This window comes from Giraffa tippelskirchi, chromosome 12 (assembly GCF_054371585.1).
Source record: "Giraffa tippelskirchi isolate mGirTip1 chromosome 12, T2T-mGirTip1v1.2.pri, whole genome shotgun sequence".
NCBI classification, from domain to species: Eukaryota; Metazoa; Chordata; class Mammalia; order Artiodactyla; family Giraffidae; genus Giraffa; species Giraffa tippelskirchi.
Genome location: NC_137286.1, coordinates 11,061,677 through 11,080,053, shown reverse-complemented (window position 1 = coordinate 11,080,053; position 18,377 = coordinate 11,061,677). Strand labels below are relative to the sequence as shown.

General features: G+C 52.3%; 2 protein-coding genes across 3 annotated transcripts in view; one reads left to right on the top strand and one right to left on the bottom strand.

The window, feature by feature from the left end:
* OTUB2 (OTU deubiquitinase, ubiquitin aldehyde binding 2) overlaps positions 1–9,130 on the top strand; it is a 21,662-nt gene extending 12,532 nt beyond the window's left edge. The window contains exons 3-6 of the mRNA XM_081552195.1: positions 1,028–1,146; positions 4,381–4,465; positions 4,962–5,156; positions 6,115–9,130. Coding sequence (XP_081408321.1) covers positions 1,028–1,146; positions 4,381–4,465; positions 4,962–5,156; positions 6,115–6,321 — 606 coding nt within the window. The 3' untranslated portion in view covers positions 6,322–9,130. The remainder of the gene's footprint in view (positions 1–1,027; positions 1,147–4,380; positions 4,466–4,961; positions 5,157–6,114) is intronic.
* The window catches only part of DDX24 (DEAD-box helicase 24), a 23,154-nt gene continuing 13,559 nt past the window's right edge, over positions 8,783–18,377 (bottom strand). The window contains exons 6-10 of one of the 2 annotated variants that reach the window (XM_081552173.1): positions 17,835–17,910; positions 14,483–14,671; positions 12,992–13,121; positions 11,208–11,664; positions 8,783–11,113 (exon numbers count right to left, since the gene is read on the bottom strand). In XM_081552173.1, coding sequence (XP_081408299.1) covers positions 11,384–11,664; positions 12,992–13,121; positions 14,483–14,671; positions 17,835–17,910 — 676 coding nt within the window. In that variant the 3' untranslated portion in view covers positions 8,783–11,113; positions 11,208–11,383. Of the gene's footprint in view, positions 11,665–12,991; positions 13,122–14,482; positions 14,672–17,834; positions 17,911–18,377 lie in introns of both variants that reach the window. The other variant, XM_081552172.1, reaches the window with a different exon arrangement.

Below are 18,377 nucleotides of genomic sequence, written 5' to 3'. Positions count from 1 at the left end.
GAACTGAGTTACAGAAATTAAATGGCTGGCCCACGATTCTGCGCGGGAGCTGGCATTTGGGCCGGGCAGCCTGACCTCATAAAAGTAGTATTTTTAACCACTCTGTGAGCAGCTCTCTGGTGAGAAGGCCCACTCCAGCCGGGCTCTGACAAAGGGGAAAATGACTGAAGGATGCAGGAATGGTCACGGGACTAGGAGGAACCTGGGTGTCCCCCTGCTGCCCTCTGGCCGCCTGCACTTGGGCAGGACTGTCTCCTGTGGCCGCCGGGAGCCCTTCCTGGGGCAGGAGTGAGAGCTGGGCCGCACATCTCATCCGTTGGGAGATGAGCTGGCTTTCCAGGGAGCACACCCTTCCCTACGGCCTGCCTCTGGGGGGCCGTCAGCTCCACTCTGGTGGGAGCAGGGACTCCCTCACACCTTGGAAACCATGCTGGGCCATCAGAATCCTGACTGTAGGCAGGCCCCAGAGGCAGCTGGGGCAGAAGCTGACAGCTAGGAGCAGAACTGGAGGGGGGTGCCATGGGGACGCCACACCTCTTACGAAACTCTTGGAGGACTGGCCAGACTGCTTGGTGATGTCCGAGGAGGCCTTTCCTACTGCCTGTGCAGCCTCCTGGCCCACCTCACAGCCACGTGCAGCCTCGCTGCCCCCACTAGGCACACCACTTCTCTCGGTGCCATTCCTCCGGGAAGTCTTCCTGGACTGCTGAAGTCTGGTGTAGATGCCACTGCTCCGTGGCACCCCAGTACGTCCCCTGTCCTCCTGTGACAGTCATCCAACTGTCCATCATCCCCCTAGCCTGTAGGCTCCTCAGAGCGGGGCACAGCTCCCCATTCACAGTGCCTCACGCAGGTCGCACGCCATGTATTTTTATTTTTGTGGGATGAGAGCTGGGACACCCGTGGAGGGCTTCCAGTCTGAGAGGAGCAAGCAGATGTTGCCCGGGGGAGGTGGGACCCCACCTCTGACAGGACTCGATGGGGGTGCTGTTGGTACAGATGGCCACATTTCCTCTGTCCCCCGCAGGAACTCAGCAAAAGGTTCACCGCCATCCGCAAGACCAAGGGGGATGGGAACTGCTTCTACCGGGCCTTGGGGTACTCCTACCTGGAGTCTCTGCTGGGGAAGAGCAGGGAGATTCTCAAGTGAGTGCCGCGTGAGGGATGCTGGGCGGGCTATATTTTCTGCTGCATCGATCGGCCCTGAACCTCCCTGAGGGTTTGCCCTCAGCGCTGCCTGCTTAACCCAGGGAGTGAGTGGCAGCGTTGACATTGAGGGGACGCCCAGTGGCCCTCGTGATGGAAAGGAGGGCAGTCAAGGGGCCAGCTAGGGATGGGACAAATGACCTAGTGGGCACTTTCAACTCTCTGATCTGAGTGTGCCTAGGTGAGGTGAGTTGCCTTGGGTGTGTTCTTGCAGCCTCACTCCAAGGAGAAAACAAAGAAGCATTGCCTGTTCTGGATTGCTTCAGCTGATCTTGGAAGTGAGTGTGTGTAACCCAGGTGTCTACCTGGTCAGCCTGGATCTGGAGTTGATGCCCTCCGAGGTCCCTCTGTCCTGCAGCTGGGACATGATCCTCCCTTCGACCCCCGGGGTTCGGCTTAGTTCGGGGCTTCTCAGACGTCATCATTTGTGCAGACCCTCTGGGATCTTCTTCAGATGCAGATTCCAGTTCTGTAGGGCCAGGGCTGGGGACTCAGCATTTCTCACAAGCTCCCAGAGAAGCTGGGACTGTTGCTAGGTAGCAAGGAGTAGTAGTGAGGTGCTGAGACCCACTTCCTTAACCTTGGAGGTCTCACAGCCCTTATAGGGTCAATGAAGATCCCAGGCTTCCTCATCAGACGCCCTCCCGCTCACACACCAGGGAAGAGTGCAGAGTGGCTGCGGGTCACAGAGCACATGGGGTTATCCATGGACTCTGGTGCCAGAACTCCTCTGCTGAGACAGGTTTCTACAATACCCTCCTTCTGGGGCACCCTTGCTCCTTGCAGCATCACTCAAGTGGGTGCCACATGCCGACTGTCGTGGGCCCTGGGGAGCAGCAGCAAAGAGGAGAGACAAAGGGCTCTGCCTGTTGAGCGTGCATCCTAACCAGGAAAGAGGAACAGTGGATATGGACGGTGCTTGATGTGTCAGATGGCGGGAAGTGTTGCAGGGGGAAAAAAATCAAGCAGGAAAGGCAGCCAGGTTGTCCAGGGCTAGGGGCTGCAGTTTTAAGTAGGGGTTGGAGACATAGTGGGGGCAGGTGGGGTAGGACCTCATGGGCCTTCAGAAGGACCTCGAATGTTGGCCTGAATGAGATAGAGCCACAGAGGGTTTGGCAGAGCAAAGGGCCTGACGTGCAGGCTGCTGTGTGCAGGAAAAACCAGGCACATGCAGAAATGATGGCGTCTGAGAGCAGCAGGGGGTGTGATCTCGGAGCGCCCAGAGGAGCCGTGGTAGAGGTGGCTAAGCAGGTGGAGGTGGCACCACAGGATCCACTTGTGGCTGGAGTGGGGCATGTGAGCGGAGAGTCGAGGCTGAGTGCTGGGAGTTTTGACTTGAGTTATCGGGACTGAGAAGCCCTTGCCGCATAGAGAGGCTGGGGGAGATCAGGAGCTCCACGTTGCCAAGTCCGAAATGCCTGGGAGCCATCCAGGTGGGGTCCAGTGGGAAGTACCAGGCTGGTGTCACCCCATTTTACAGATGAGTAAACCAAGCCTTGGATAGGTTACATAACTTGCACAAGGCAAGTGTGCAGTCAAGAGGGGGCCCTCGCTCCAAGTCCAGACACCGTCCTCCTGCCCGTCCCTCACCTCGTCGGGGCGGGAGTCCTGCCCTGAGTGTTTGTCCCCCACTAGACTGGGCCCATGTGTCTCTGTGACAACCAGGGCTGGCACTGTGAGGCCCGCAGCCACTGGTGAGGAATGAGCATGGGGATGCCATGGGAGCTTGGGCACATGGCCGGGGATGGGAGGGTGTGCGGGCAGGAGAGCAGGGAGCCGAGCTATGCACGTCAGCCTCATGGGGACAGTGGCCAGAGGCCCTCACAGCCCACCGTGGAGACCTGTCCCCATCACCCACACTGCCCAGAAGGGGAGCCTTAGAAAGCCAGAGAGCGACTTAGCTGCAGGGCTGCAGCCCCCGCACTGTGCGCCTTCCCACACCTGCCCTGGCCAAAATTGTCTCAGAGATGCCGGCCCAGCCTGGGGCAGGCTGCCTTTCAGCAAAAGTAAAAGTGCCTCACCTTCCAGATTACGAGAGGATTCCGCTTTAGACCGGCCTCTCCTCCCCGCGCCCTCCCACCAGGCACCTACACCTCCCAGGCCTTTCTCCTTGTGCCTGGAGTCCCTCATGGGGGCTGCGTCCTCACTGGAGCCTGGTCTCCCCTCCCAGAGGCTGGGCTGCAGTTAGGCCCGAGCCAGCTGGTCCCCCCGAGCCTCTCCACGCGGCCCTTCTTGTGTGGCAGGCGTCCCTCCTGTGGACCAGTCCCTTGGACTGTGTCTGTCTTTGCTGCTGAACTCCATGTCCTGAGGCAGCTCCTCACTGTCCCCAGGGGTCAGGACAGGTCCCAGACGGGGCTGTGCCAGCAGGCGGCCTGCAGTGGGAGCAGTGACAAGAGGGAGGGGTCCCTGGACCAGATCTTGAGGGGAAGTCAGTGCTGGCAAAGGTTTAATGGCCTTTTGACCGGGAGGCCTGATCTGTCGTGTGAGTTGATTTCTGTGGTCTAAATCCTCTTGTCATGATTTTTCTTTCAAGCTACCATCATGGGTTCACTCAACAGGGAATTAGGAAGAGATATGCAACATACAGTATAGTCCAGATCGTATTTCCACCATCCATACACCAGAGACAACGATAACCTCACGAGCATAGATTATACTCGTTTTTTTTAAAAAACAATATTTTCTACATTTAGCCCATCTCTGAGAAGAGGATGCCTGGCTGAGGAGACAGTGGATGTTAAGGGGTGAAGATGCGAAGGGGGAGTGGCTGTAGGGCATGAGGGAGGCTGGGGACTGGAGGTGCGGCTGGTGAGCTCGGCATGGGCCCTTCCGGGACCCCGGCGCTGAGAAGCTGTGACCTGAGGGAGAAGGCTGCGGCAGGTCACTCTTACAGTCCCTGTGGAGTGGGGACCCAGGAGGGAGGGAAGGCTGGGCGTCGCCAGGCCAGAGATGGTATCGATGCCCCAGGAACCATGGGATGGTCGAGACCTTTGGAAGATAAAATCAATACATTTTGGGATGGTTGGTACCTCAATTTCCTCATCTGCGAAATAGGTGTATGACCCACCTCCGGTGACTCTCAGTGTGTGGGGGCAGAGGGGGGAGTGAGATGACAGCTGACGGTCACAGCGGCGCCCCCTGCCTTTCCTTGTAAGCGCTGGCTTCCCCCTTCAGGTTCAAAGAGCGTGTACTGCAGACGCCCAACGACCTCCTGGTGGCTGGCTTTGAGGAGCACAAATTCCGAAACTTCTTCAACGCTGTGAGTTAACCCCGGAGATGATGGCTAAGGGGCCTGGCCTTCCTCAGGGCTGGCAGAGCAGACCAAAGACTGAGGGTTGCTTCCTGCTTGTGGGGACATCGAGGGGACAGGGAGCCCAGGGCCCTGCCCTTCCTCTGGGAGGAGGCACCTCCTTTGGAACGGAAGCTGTCAGGCTGCAAACTTTCCCCAGCCTCCTTCAGCCTTTTCCCTCCCCACCTCACCCCCCTGACCCCACGAGTGAGGGTGGTGTGGGGCTGGAGGACTCTCACGTCTGAATCTGTAAGAATCGCAATCACGGCAGTGAGGAGGGAGACTCCGGGCCAAGGGACTCACTACAGAGTATCTTTAACCCTGTCACTTAGCTTTGGCGGGATCTCTGATGGATTGATTCTGGTGCCTCAGCTTGAGGATTTCAAGGTGGAAATTTCAAGGAGGGAGGCTCATGGAGGGAGGGGCAGGGCCTGCCTGGCCCCCCACTGAGGGCCCTGGGGTGCAGTTTTACAGCGTGGTAGAACTGGTGGAGAAGGACGGCTCGGTGTCCAGCCTCCTGAAGGTGTTCAACGACCAGAGCTTCTCAGACCGAATCGTGCAGTTCCTGCGCCTGCTCACCTCCGCCTTCATCAGGAACCGTGCAGACTTCTTCCGACATTTCATCGACGAGGAGATGGACATCAAAGACTTCTGCACTCATGTAGGTCCTCGGGGCCCCGGCTTGGGATGTGGCCTCCAGCCCTGGGCTCTGCTCTCAGCCCTCTCTCCTTAGGAGACCTTAACACCGACATTCCCTAACCAGGGGGCTGGGGTGTCACGTCTACATTGCAATTCAGAGCATTAGATTAGACTAGCAAACTGAATAGGTCCTCCTTGAGCTGCCTGAGCTGTGTGGCTTTGGGCAAGTCACTTTCCCTCTCTGAGCCTTAGACTGTCTCATCAAAGGGTCTTTGGACTGGACTATTTACAAAATGACAGAGTAGCAACCCCAGAGTCATCTTTGCTCCAGGACATATTTTATGATGTGTGGTGTTTACCTGGAAGGACTGCCAACATTTAAACGTTGGGCAGTTTTTCTATGGATGTCTGGATTTCTCTGGAAAAATCAGAAGATCCGGCTCCCCAGGCCTTATTCTTGCCTGGCAACCATCAGCAGGAGCTAAGTGGCAGCTGCCTGAGTTACTGGGACTCACTAGCCAGCTTGTCACCATCTCTGCCTGTCTCCGCTGACTCACTCACTTGCTCGCCCAGCCCTCTGTAAGCACTTAAGCTTGAAATCCATTTACGATGGAGTCCCCTTCTGCTCTGAGGTTCCTTATGCATTAGAAAGCCCAAGCTGAAAAACTGCTCTCCCCTCAAGATTCTTCAAAGTAGTGTGTTCTTCTGACACACAACGAGGGAACCAGAATCAAAAATATCTAGGTTCAAGCCTTTTAATTCTGGTGATTTCTATCTGTTCCTTCCTCACTGAACCTGTTTCCTTCTCTAGAAAATGCGTTATGTCGACATCTGCCTCAAGGTGTGTTATGGAGACCATTGCCCAGTTGCAGAGGTTTTGAGCTCTGCAACTGGGCGTAAAGCCAGGATGGGACCTCTCACCTGTCCTCTGCTGGGCCTCCATCCTCAACTGGGTTGTTTTCTCCCTGTGGCTTTTGCAGGAAGTGGAGCCCATGGCCATGGAGTGTGACCACATCCAGATCACAGCCCTGTCCCAGGCCCTGAACATCGCCCTGCAGGTGGAGTACGTGGACGAGATGGACACGGCTCTGAACCACCACGTGTTCCCCGAGGCCGCCACCCCCTCCGTGTACCTGCTCTATAAAACATCCCACTACAACATCCTTTACGCAGCCGATAAACACTGATTAATTTTAGGCCATGCAGTGGAGCCTGTCACCTAACGGGACTGCATTCTGAATGGAACATTACGGCTTTTCAATTTTTTAAGCGATTTAGACTATAGTTAGAGAACGTTGCAGCCTTTGGAGCAAAGGCACTGGGAATAAGGCCTACTCACTATGGACTGTTGGTAACTTGGCGATATTTTTAATATTTATTTTCATGGAGGATCAAATGTTTTCTAACTCTGGGCAAGGACGCCAGAACCCCTGGCTCCGCCCCTAGTTCCGAGACCTTACATAGGTAACTGCCCCTCTCTGGGTCCAATTCTTCATCTGGAGGAGGTTCCTGCCAGTGTTGACATTCTGTTGTTGTTTAAAAAATGTCCTTTGGTTTATTTTCACTGGGGGCAGTGCCTCTCTGCAGGGGCGGAAAAGCTCAAGCTCAAGGTCTTACCAGTTCTATAAAAAATCAAGTCCAGTCAGCTGCTGGACTGGACTTGGGATGGTGATCTGAGGCCAACTTGAAAGGAAGATCTCCAGCATACTTCCAAACATTCACGATGGAGTGTTTTCTCACCCCAAACTTGAGGAACAAGACTTTAATGCCAAAGTCTAGAAAGGAGCCTGTAGCCATCAGCATGAAGCCCAAGTTGTCAAGCTCCTTACCTCCCTCAGGGCCAGGACTGCCTGCCTTCTAGGGGGCAGCCCTGGTTCTGCCACCAGCCCCACCTGGACGACAATGAGAAAGACGAAGGTCTGGGAGGACCAAGAAGCTGTCTCGTCATCCCTAACACACCCTAAAGTAGGATCTAGCGATGCAGCCAGGTGGAGACACTGACCAGCACATGCAACCAGACGCCAAAGCTGAGCAGAGCAGACAAGTGTTTTGAGGCTGTCTTTGGCTCCTTTCTCCCTTCCGTCTTATGGGCTAGCTAGAGGTTAGGTGGGAAAGACCAGAGATGAGCAAATGGTAGTGGGTGAGACCACCACTGTGGAAGCTGCCAGGTAGCCAAGAGCCCTGGCTCCTGCCAGCCTCCTCATCCATCCATCTGGATGTAGACCTTAATAACCTGCTCATCTTGCTGCCTCAGGATCTCAAGGAGCCCTGACTGGGCTGCGGCACTGCCAGCAAGCTATCTTCCCCTCTGGGAAGAGAGAGAGAATGCAGGGGTGTGGAACTGTCTTCCTTAATCGAAGGCCTTCAAAGGTTCCAATCTGCAGGGATTTATTCGACTCTACTGGTGCTTCAGCGTCAGACTGCGGTGTCTGCCGACAGCCAGACGGCACCAGGACTGGGTAACAGACTGCTCCCAGTCCCTATATACAAAGGGCACTCTTGGGTCCATTTTCTGCCTTTGTGAAGACCCATGTCAGGGTGCTTTTAATCTTAGGCAGGGACCCAGGTTCCCGTACTGCCCTGGGCTGGAATGTGGACCCATGGGCTCAAGCTAAGTGATGTCCCTTCTTCACAGGAATGTAAATCTGACCCTGATCCCTGAAGTGTTCACTGGTTCCCTCCCCCGGGCCCCCCACCTTGGCCTGGGGAGGAGTACTCTGTGACAAGTACACTATCAGGGTGGGGTAACACGTTACATGGTTTGTGAATAGTATGATCCGTTTCCAAACTGAAGGACACCGAGCTCAATCTCGGCCGCTCTGAGCCGTTGTGAGCGGCGTCCTGGGCCTCCGGCCAGGCTGTCAGGCACCGTATAATCGGCACTGGCTGCCCCCAACTGCATCTGTAGTTTGTGCAGCATTCACAAAAGCAAAACTTTGTCTTTGGCAGAAAGCTGGAGAAGTTCCCTCCGGGGTGTGCCTCTGCTGCCTTTCCAGGCCGGAGAACCTGCCAGGGCTCTTGGCGGGGAGGGGGGGGCCCTCTTCCCAGGAGAATCAGAACACCCCAGAGAGGCAGGCTGTTTTCATGACCTTGCCCTCCACTCTCCCATTTTTCCCAAAGCCACTGGCCAAACCCAAAGCCCTGCTCTCTTCCCTTCACATCCACCCTCAGATCTTGCTTCTGAAGGGAAAGCACCGTGGCGGAAAGCAGTGGCAGAATTCACAAGAACACTAAGTAACACAAAGTTAAAAAATCCAGTCATCCACGGACATTACCCTGCTCGTCTACTGCAGCCAGTCATGCCAGCAATCCCACTTCCTGGGTAATGCACCCACCCCACGATGCCTTCTCTTTGCAGACCAAAAGCTGGAAAGAAAGTTGCTTTGAGAGTTTGTCTTTACAACTGTGTGTTACTTTCCTTCCAAAGGGAACTTTATAAATCAGTGTGACTATTTAGCAACAGAAGAACTGTCCTTACTTTTGGTTCCCACTTTAAACACAAAGTGGCTCTGGAGCCAAATTGCCTGAGTTTGAAATCTCGACTTTGTCACTAACTAGTTATATGACCTTAGCCAAGTCACTTCACTCCCCGAGTTCCAATTCCCACACTAGTGAAATGAAGACAATTACCAACACATCATGGAATTATTGGTTCAAGTGCAACAAGATTATATGTGAAAATAACCACACGACCTGACGTGTAGTGAGTGCCCTACAAGTGGGTTGCTTCCCCTGCTGACCCTTCCCAATGGGACGTGGCAGAACACCCCGAGATGGGGAAAAGGCACCTTGGCGGTGGCTCTGCAGTTTCCAAGGGAGAGGGAAGAAATCAAAGGACCAAACACACTCCCATGCTGAGCAGGGGAACGGGCTGTGGCTCTCTGTGAATGGGTCCGCAGGGGCCCCTGGTCCTGTGGGAGGTAGGCCAGACCCCACAGCTTCCTCAGGCAATTGGTTAAAAACATTTTCCTAGTATTAAAATGGTTTCCATAACAACTTTTGGTCCTGGCTTCTTAATAGTCGGTACCTGGCCTGCACTAGAGATAACACTGCCATCCTATGGAGCTTGTCTGTGTGAGTGGATCAGCAGGGGCAGGAGTGTCTTCCTTTAGTGAAAGGTCCAGCCACTCAGGAAATTCTGTCCTTGGGCTGGGCTGGAAGTGCCAAAGGAACCACAGGCCTCGCCAGAGCTTCACCTCATTGGGTCAGAGAGCAAAACTACCTTGGAGGCCGGTCCTACCTTTTAAAACCCAGCTCTTCAACATGTTACCCCACCACAAAAGAATCTGCTGTTACGGGGCAAGGACAGGATGTTAACGGACATTAGGGGGTCTGTCTGGCCTGTGACAAGTGTCCTCAGGCTTCTCAAGGCTCAGGTGCTGCTGAGGGACCTTGAGTCTGCTTGTACGTCCACTGCTGTCATCAGGAAAATGGGAGAGCCCCTGCCATCCTCTGATAGCTGTCACTCAGAAGCTGACTTCACAGATGAGGGCTGTTTTCTTCGGCATTCTCCTCCACGTCACTGGTGATGCTGGGGAGACATCCTTTAAAGCAGGGGATTCCCGGTGGTTCAGTGGTGAAGAATCTGCCTGCCAATGCAGGAGACGTGGGTCCCATCCCCAGTCCAGGAAAATCTCACATGCCGCGGGGCAACCAAGCCCATGCCTGTGCTCCAGAGCCTGGGAACCACAACTACCAAAGCCCCTCGGCTTAGACCTGGGCTCTGCAACAAGAGAACAAGAGAAGCCACCACAAGAAGCCTGTGCACTGCAACTAGAGAGGAGACCCTGCTCACTGCAAACTAGAGAAAGCCTGCGCACAGCAATAAAACCCAGCACAGCCAAAAACAAACAAAACACTAAAGAAAAAGAAAAAAAGCATATAAAAAAAAATTTAAAAACCAAAGCAGTTTTCTAAACTTGCCTTTGACCTACAAGGAAATGCTCAGTGTTCTAATCCCAGCTCTGAGCAAGTCTCAACCACTCAGCATGAGCTTTCTCAACTACAACAAAGGGTACTAAGACTTAGGTCCCAGGGTCTTGACGGAAACTAAATGATAATTAAAGTAGATAAAAAGTACTGAAGCAACACCCAGTGATACCTGAATCTGAGTTCAGGCCAACACCCTGTTGCAGTTACCTACAGCGGCTGTGGGGATACAGCTGCCAACCACGAGGCCAAGGGAACACGTTTCGAAGCCCAGACTTAGCTGTGCAGAAATGTGTACTTCACCCATGCCTATGGCTACTCACCCAGACTGACCGGTGAAAGCTGTGGTGGTGCCAGGAGGTCACGTGTTCCCTCAGCTCCTATTTACACCAGGTCCAGATCTAAGCACAAGGGCTGCAAGGGGTAACAAAGCAGCTTCCGCTCTCAGGGAGCTCAGCAAGATACCCGATCCCAGTGTGGCCAGGGCTGTGGGAGTCCACAGGAGGAACACCTCACCTCCTGGGGCTCAGAGGCCAGCACTGCTCAGGGTTGGGAAAAGGCAAACAGGCCAAGGGAAATGCTGGGACAAAGGCTTGGGCAAAGGAATGGGGGTGTGAGAGCGTGGGCAGCAACCATTCTGTCATACAGAGGAGGGAAGCTGACAGACCAGGCTTGAGAGACTGGCCAGAGCCAGAGCCTGCACGCCTCACGGTCAGACTCCGCATACTGCTCCTGGCTTCCCCACGAGGGGCTCTGTGAGGTTAAGGAAGCTGTGTCCTCTAGGAACCTGAGAGCAGCAATCTCTTCCCTGCCCACCTCCCAGGGAGGCTCAGACAAGACAAGAGCTGTGAGGCAGAAAGAGCGAAGGAGCTGCTAGGATTCTGCTACGGAGAAAAGCAGGAACACATGTTGGGGACCCAGGCAGAAATGACTTCATCGTCATCGGCGAAACTCACCGCCTCTGCTCCATCCACACTGTGAGCAGGCTGCAGCCCAAGGACCGGACGGCGACCCTCCACTTTGGCAGAAACTCAAGGTGATGCATTGCTTCTGATTTTTTAATTGAGAAAATCAAGTTACACATACAAGAAGCCTGTAAGCACTGAAATGCAAAAATATATAAGCTGGTACACAGAATTCTTACTCTGAAACAACACAAATCTGCATGAGGTCCGTCCTGCTGTGAGGGGTGGTGTGGAAGAGAGGGAGATTTTTGGAACCAGAGCTGACAGTGGTGTGAGATCAAAGGCAGGAAGGTTTCCACACAACTGGAGAACACAGACACAGCACGGTCACCAGCGGACTCTGACCTGGGGGCGGTTAGTCGGCACTTGTGCTCGGCCGTGGCTGCTCCTGCGGCTGCTCCTTGGGCTGCTGCTGCTTCTTCTTCTTCTTCTTCTTCTGTTTGGAAAGGCAGCTCAGCGCGGACTCGCCCTTTCTTGGGGCAGACGTGAGCATGGGCAGCTTGCCTGACTGAGTCGGATACTTGGTTTTCAGGTCATCTTTAAACAGTGGCTGCGAGAGTAAATGGCGCAGCTCTTTCTTCAGGATCTTCATCCGCTTTTGTCTCCGACGCTCTTCCTGCTCGTCAACTTTTCCTCCTTGAAACGCAATTCAAAATAGATCGTATTTTACTATGACTGGTAGGAGCATTTTGTTTCCCTTGATGGATAATACTTGTGATGAAAAAAATGTTTTGGAAGTCTTGGGGAGACAGGGCTCCTAAGTTCTCCGCAGAGGCCAGTGCTGGCTAACTTCCAACACAGTTTAGGAGAACCACGCAGGGCCACCCTGCCCTTTACTCACCAAAGCCCCTTCCAATTATCTTTATTTTACAGTTGAGGAAACTCAGGTCACTTGCCAAAGGTCACAGAGCTAGCTGTCAAACTGAAATTAGTACCCCACTCTCCTGACCTAAAGATCAGTTTTCTTCCTACAACCTGCTGCCTGGAATTTGGCGACTGGACAGTTACACACACCACAGGTGACAGCGACACCCACCTATGGAGCCCGGCTCCTCACACCCCCCAGCGGCACTGTGGCTGCACCTGCAGAGGTGGACACGGCCAACGGGTCCCACACCAGGAAGTGAATCCAGGGTCTCGGCATCCCAGTCCAAGCCCGAGCCTGAGCTCCCAGGAGGAGCTGCCCATCATCAAGCCTTGTGATTTGGCTCCTGGCTTCCATGCTGAGCAGACAGCAGTGAGTATGCCTCTGAATTTGTTGGCTTTGGCACCGAGGTGCCAACCCCTCAGCTGAGTTGCCCATTTGTGGGGTGGAAAGAGCACTGGACCTAATTCTGATGTCAGTTATAGATGTGGTCCTATCACCTCTTAGAGATCAATGCTCTTCCAGAGCAAGGATCACACAGACTCATCCCTGAATCCTTAGTCTCCGGCCCAGGCTCAGAGCTTAGCCTGGTGCTGGAGCTGCTTTCCTGAACAACCAGTTCCCAAATGTACTAACAATTCCTGCTCCATTTACACCATGAGACTGGAGAAGATCAAATGAGATTATGACAGAAGTGCTTTGTCAGCTTGGGAGACAGGTGACAATAAGTAACCTGAAAGGTAGCGAGTACTTTCAGTTTGCCAGGGATTATCATAAGCACTTCAGACTCATGAACTCAAGCCATCTTCACAACCCCATGAGGAAGGTACTTTATGCCCCGGCTTTATAAGAGCCTGCTCTGACCTCCAACGTCTCTCCACACAAGGGACGGAACTACAGCCTCCAGATAGATGATGACAAGAGCTGAGGGCTTTAGGCTCATCTGAGATTAGGGCTTCTCACAAAGAAGGAGGAGGCATCCTGCTGGTTTTGAGGGGATCCACTGCAGTGGGGGAGGCTCCAACAGACAGAAGTTGAAGGGAAAAACCAAAGCCAAAAGTTGAATGAACTCTTCCTCAAGTCCATCCGGCTCCTTACCCTTGTACATTTCTTCTTCCAGCTCAATCTCAAGGGCAGCAGCGGCCTGCTCAATCCAAGAGTTGTGCAGACAAGCCTGGAAGTTCCGATACTCAGCTTTTTCAATCTGTCGAGCTAAACGGATTCGCTCCTAGGGGCAAGGTAGAGAAAGTAATCATCCGACAGAGGGTTCAGGCCTCTGGGGAAAAAAGTCTCATTTAAGTTGTGTTTTTAAAAAAGCTCTTGACATTAGTGCTCAGAGAGAGGCACCTCAGCTCCCATCAAAAAGCATTTGCTTTGGTACCTGGTTAAAGTAATCACTACTGGTGAGTGTGTACACACGAACCTCAAAAGCCGGCTTTCCAAGCCAACTTGAACAGCCCCTCTTCCTGGCAGCCCACCTTGGTCAGACTCCCAATCTACACATGTTCAAAGGGGAAACGTGTTCCCCAGACACCACAGCTAACCTCCACAGCTGAGCTGAGACCTGGAAACACCCCAACAGCCGAGTCAGGGCCCAGCTTTCACTTCATAGACCTGTCACAGGACTGCCTCCCCACTCTTGTCGTCCTCCTCCCAAAACACTTGACTCTCCTTCTTATGCATACTGGGTTCAGACCGCAGTGACAGGAAATACCAAAAAAAAAATGGGAAAGATTTTGTGAGGCGGGGAAAAGAGCCATGGGAAGCCTGGTGGCTCCTAAGCCTCTCTGCAATTTCCACCTGTCCGTCTCATCTCCCACCTCATTTTCCCACACAACTGACACTCCTTTTGAACCAGAGGAGCCAACTGAACTGGAACCATTCCTTGCTTTTTGCTCTCCCAATTCCTGGATCCATTCCTTCTTCATCTCTTCACATCTCTGCCTGCAGGAGGCTTGGAGGAAACTAAATCCCCTACCTGTGTTACTATACGCCCACCCGCCCACAGTGCTCCATCTGTACCTGAACTTCAACCTAGCTCACGAGCCGGTGGACTCCTATGGAAAAGAAGCCACCTTGGTTTGGTGCCTGACACGCTATAGCCCATAGTAAGTAGCACTCACTCAAGTGAATGTTTACTGAGTTAAGTAAAACCCCAAAGGTAAGAATTATAGGCATCTGCTTCAGGGATGTGACAGACCTTTAGTTTCTGCCTCAGCGAGACACACTGACCCCACTTCCCTACAAAAATCCATCCATCCGAGATGTCCAGACAGCTATGCTCACTGCACTGGCCAGTGGTGGTGGTGGTGGTGGGGCTCATGGTGAAAGTTTTGGGGGCACAGTAAAGGAAGGGCTCATGAAAGAAACTCCTCACTCTTTGGCCATTCACCCTTTCCTCCCTTCTTTGAGGAACGGTGCCCTCCATTGCTTTTTTTACACAAATCTCCCTCCTGAGCTACTGGCAGAACTACGAACTAGTTTCCAAGAGTGGTACTGCAAGTGGAATGGCGAGAATCCCACGGCAAAGTGAGGGAGCAGCACAAGCCCTCCCCTCGTCAGCACTGGGCTTCTAGTTTTCCTTTTTACCTTGACTGCATCCATGTACTTTGTCTGCACAGGGAACAGTGGGATGTCCTCATCTTTCTTGAGGGTTTTGTAAATCTTCTTAAAGTTGATCACATCCTCAGGCCCAACCAACATCAGGCTGAGGCCTTCACTGGTGGCACGGGCAGTCCGACCACTTCGGTGGACGTAAATCTCCGAGGTGCGAGGGACCTACCAAAGAAGGAACTGGGAGGTCAACACGTGGCTGTCACCAAACACCACTCGTCCCAAGGCCAACAACCCAAGGCAGGACCCTCCTCCCTCCCAGCCAGGCAGCTAGAAACCTCACCAGCCCTGTGGAGAGATTAAGCCCTTCTCCCCAAGTCCCACATCCAAACTGTCCCCAGGTTTAGCCCATTCATTGTGCAGGCCCTGCCCCCTGCCCTGGTTCAGGTTCTCATGACCACTCCAATAAAAAGCAGAAAAAGCGGATACATCATCCACAGCTAAAGTGGCACGGGAGCTGACGATCCCTCGATCCCTCGCTCCCCCACACCGTGGCACATGCCACTAATCAAGAACAGTCTTCTCCACTGAGCCCAGGGAATGCTCAGTGTCTCTGCCAAAGCAGTGCTCTATGCAGACCTAGTAGATGGTGGAGTGGAAGGATGTGTGCTCATCTTCTCCTGCGAGAACTCCAAAATTGCAACTAACCGCTGAAAAACCATCAACAGGAGAATGTTGGATCCCACCGAAAAAAGATACCCCACATCCAAGGGCAAAGGAAAAAGCCCCAACAAAATGGTAGGAGGGGGCAAAACTGTGTTTAGAATCAAATCCCATGCCCGCCAGAGATGCTCGGAGGGCTCAAACAAAACTGTGTGCACACCAGGACCCAGAGACCCCACAGAGACTGAGCCAGACCTGCCTTTGAGGGTTTGAGTGTCTCCTGCAGAGGCACGGCTCAGCAGTGGTCTGCCGCAGGGACAGGGGCTCTGGCTGCAGCAGACTTGGGAGGTGTGGCGTGTGGCCTAGGTCCTCTTAGAGGAGGTCACCATTAGCCCCACCACAGAGCCACTGAGCAGATGACCCACAGACTAGAGAACAATTACACCAAAGAAGTTCTCGCACTGTTGCAAAAGTTTTAGGGCCCACAACAGATTTCCCAACCTGGGGATCTGACAAAAGGACTGAAAACCCCCAGGGAATTTGACTTTGAAGGTCAGTGTAATTTGATTACGGAACTTCCACAGGACTGGGGAAACAGACTCTCAGAGGGCACAAACAAAACCTTGTGTGCCCCAGGACCCAGGAGAAAGGAGACGTGACCTCACAAGAGACTGAGCCAGACTTGCCTGTGAACGTCCAGGAGCCTCCGGTGGAGGCGTGGGTCAGCAGTGGCCTGCCGGGGGGTCAGGGGCACTGACTGCAATGGTCCTGGGAGCTGCAGCATGCTGGCATGAGTCCTTTTGAAGGAAGTCTCCATTACCCCTACCATATCTGGCCTCAGGCCAAACCACATGGAGAGAACACAGCCCCACCCATCAATAAAAAATTGGATTAATGATTTCCTGAGCTTGGTCCTGCCCTTCAGAGCAAGACCCAGATTTCCCATAGCCAGTCCCTCCCATCAGGAAGATTCCACAAGCCTTTTATCCTTATCCAACAGAGGGAAGAAAGAATGAAAACCATCATCACAGAAAACTAACCAAACTGATCACATGGATCACAGCCTTGTGTAACTCAATGAAACTATGAGCCGTGCCCAGTAGGGCCACCCAAGACAGATGGGTCATGGTAGAGAGTTCTGACAAAACGTGACCCACTGGAGAAAGAAATGGCAAACCACTTAAGCATTCTTGCCTTGAGAATCCCATGAACAGTATGAAAAAGCAGAAAGATATGACACTGAAAGATGAACTCCCCAGGTTGGTAAGTGCCTAATATGCTACTTGAGAAGAGTGGAGAAATAGCTCCAGAAAGAATGAAGATGCCGAGACGAGGCAAAAACAACACCCAGTTGTGGATGTGACTGGTGACGGAAGTAAAGTCCGATGCTGTCAAGAACAATATTGCACAGGAATGTGGAATGTTAGGTCCACGAATCAAGGCAAATGGAAGTGGTCAAACAGGAGACAGCAAGAGTGGACTTCACCATTTTAGAAATCAGTGAACTAAAATGGACCAGAATGGGCAAATTTAATTCAGTGCTCTGAGCACTGTTGCCCATGGTTCATGATGGTGCCAGAAGTGAAACATCAATCACTTCCTCTTTCAGCACACACCCCTTCTCACTCCCTGGCAACGGCCCATTACCACACGTTCTCTCCTCCTTCCTTCCCTACCTCTACATGCCCAAATCCTCTCCATCCCTAAATGCCAAGCATCTTTTAGAAAGCACTTTCCAACCTAACCTCCCACACCAGAAGTTATCTCTTTGTCCAACTTTATTTTGCCACTTTCTAGTATCTTCTGCCTTAAATTATGGCTGCAGGCATCTCACCTCCTCTAGTGTATTTGATATTTCTTAGGGGCTGGGAACTGTATTTTGTTCATCTGGATATTTCCCACAGACTGACTCAGACTCTTCCCCAAAAAGAGGAAGAATAAAGATTTGCTCAACTGAACTGTTAAAAGCATGAAAGATTTAAAGGAAAAAAAAAGCATGAAGGATTTAAACGGAGAAATAATTACAACAGTTACTGAGTACTTACACTGTGCTAGGTGACCCATCAGCATTAGCTCATTTAATTCTGGTGATAACCCCATGGAGTAGGTAGGTAGCAGCATCACCACTCCCAATTTACAGTGACATTGAAACCAAAGAAACTCAGTAACATGCCAAAAGCTAACCCACTGAGAAGCAGCCAATAAGCATTCAAATGCTGGAAGTGAGGTTCTAGAGCCCATGCTCCTAACTACCACTCTCTGCTAATTTTTTCTAGGTTCACGCACTACTATCAACGTCTGCATCAACAGCAGCTAACATTTAGGAAGTGCCACCTGGCTTTCTAGAAAACTCCTCACACATAATAACCTATTTCACCTTGTAGGACTTAACTACCACACTCTTTTCTCATTTTACATGCTAACCTTTACTACGCCCATTTCACGGAAGAAACTAAGACTCTAACCTGCCAGTATTACGTAGACTGCCCAAGTTGAAAAGAGAGGGGCTATTTGACATCAGACAATGTCAAGAGGTTTTGGAGAATAAATCTCACCATAGTAAGTGGAAGCAGCTAGTTGGGTCACTAGACGCCAGTGGTATTCTCTGTTGCATGAGGCCTTGGGACCAACAATTCTCCTTCTCCTTGTTCTCTCCCGCAACCTTTGCTTTAAAAATTCCCTGCTCAATGCTGGGAGATGCCCACATATTCTGTGATGTCCCTACCTGGTAATGGATGACATGCTGGACTTTTGGAATATCCAGGCCCCGAGCTGCTACGTCTGTCGCCAGGAGCACACAACTGTGATAGAGAGAGAAAGCTTATTAATAACAACTAACAGCTATCATTAATCAACTCCTTACCACCAATCGAGTCCTCTAAACACTACAACCCTGACTAACACTCTACAAGATAATACTAGTACGTACAAATCTCCCTTTGAGAGATGAAGAAACTGAGGCTCCAAGATACTAACCTCCCAAGATACACACATGGCTATTCGGCTGTGGAGCCAGGATCCAAACCTGGGTTTCACTGGCCACAATCAATAAGGCCACACTCTGCAATAACACAGACTACTTTAAGTGAATTAAACAGGGTCATATTCCAGGTCAGCGACCTCATCTCCTATCACCCTCCCACTTAATTCTCTCCTGTCACACACGTAGACATCCTTGCTTTTGCTCAAACACACCAGATCTGCTCTTGCCTCCAAGTCTTTGCTTGGTGCACTTCAGGCCAGAAAGGTTTTCCTTGGATAGTCACAT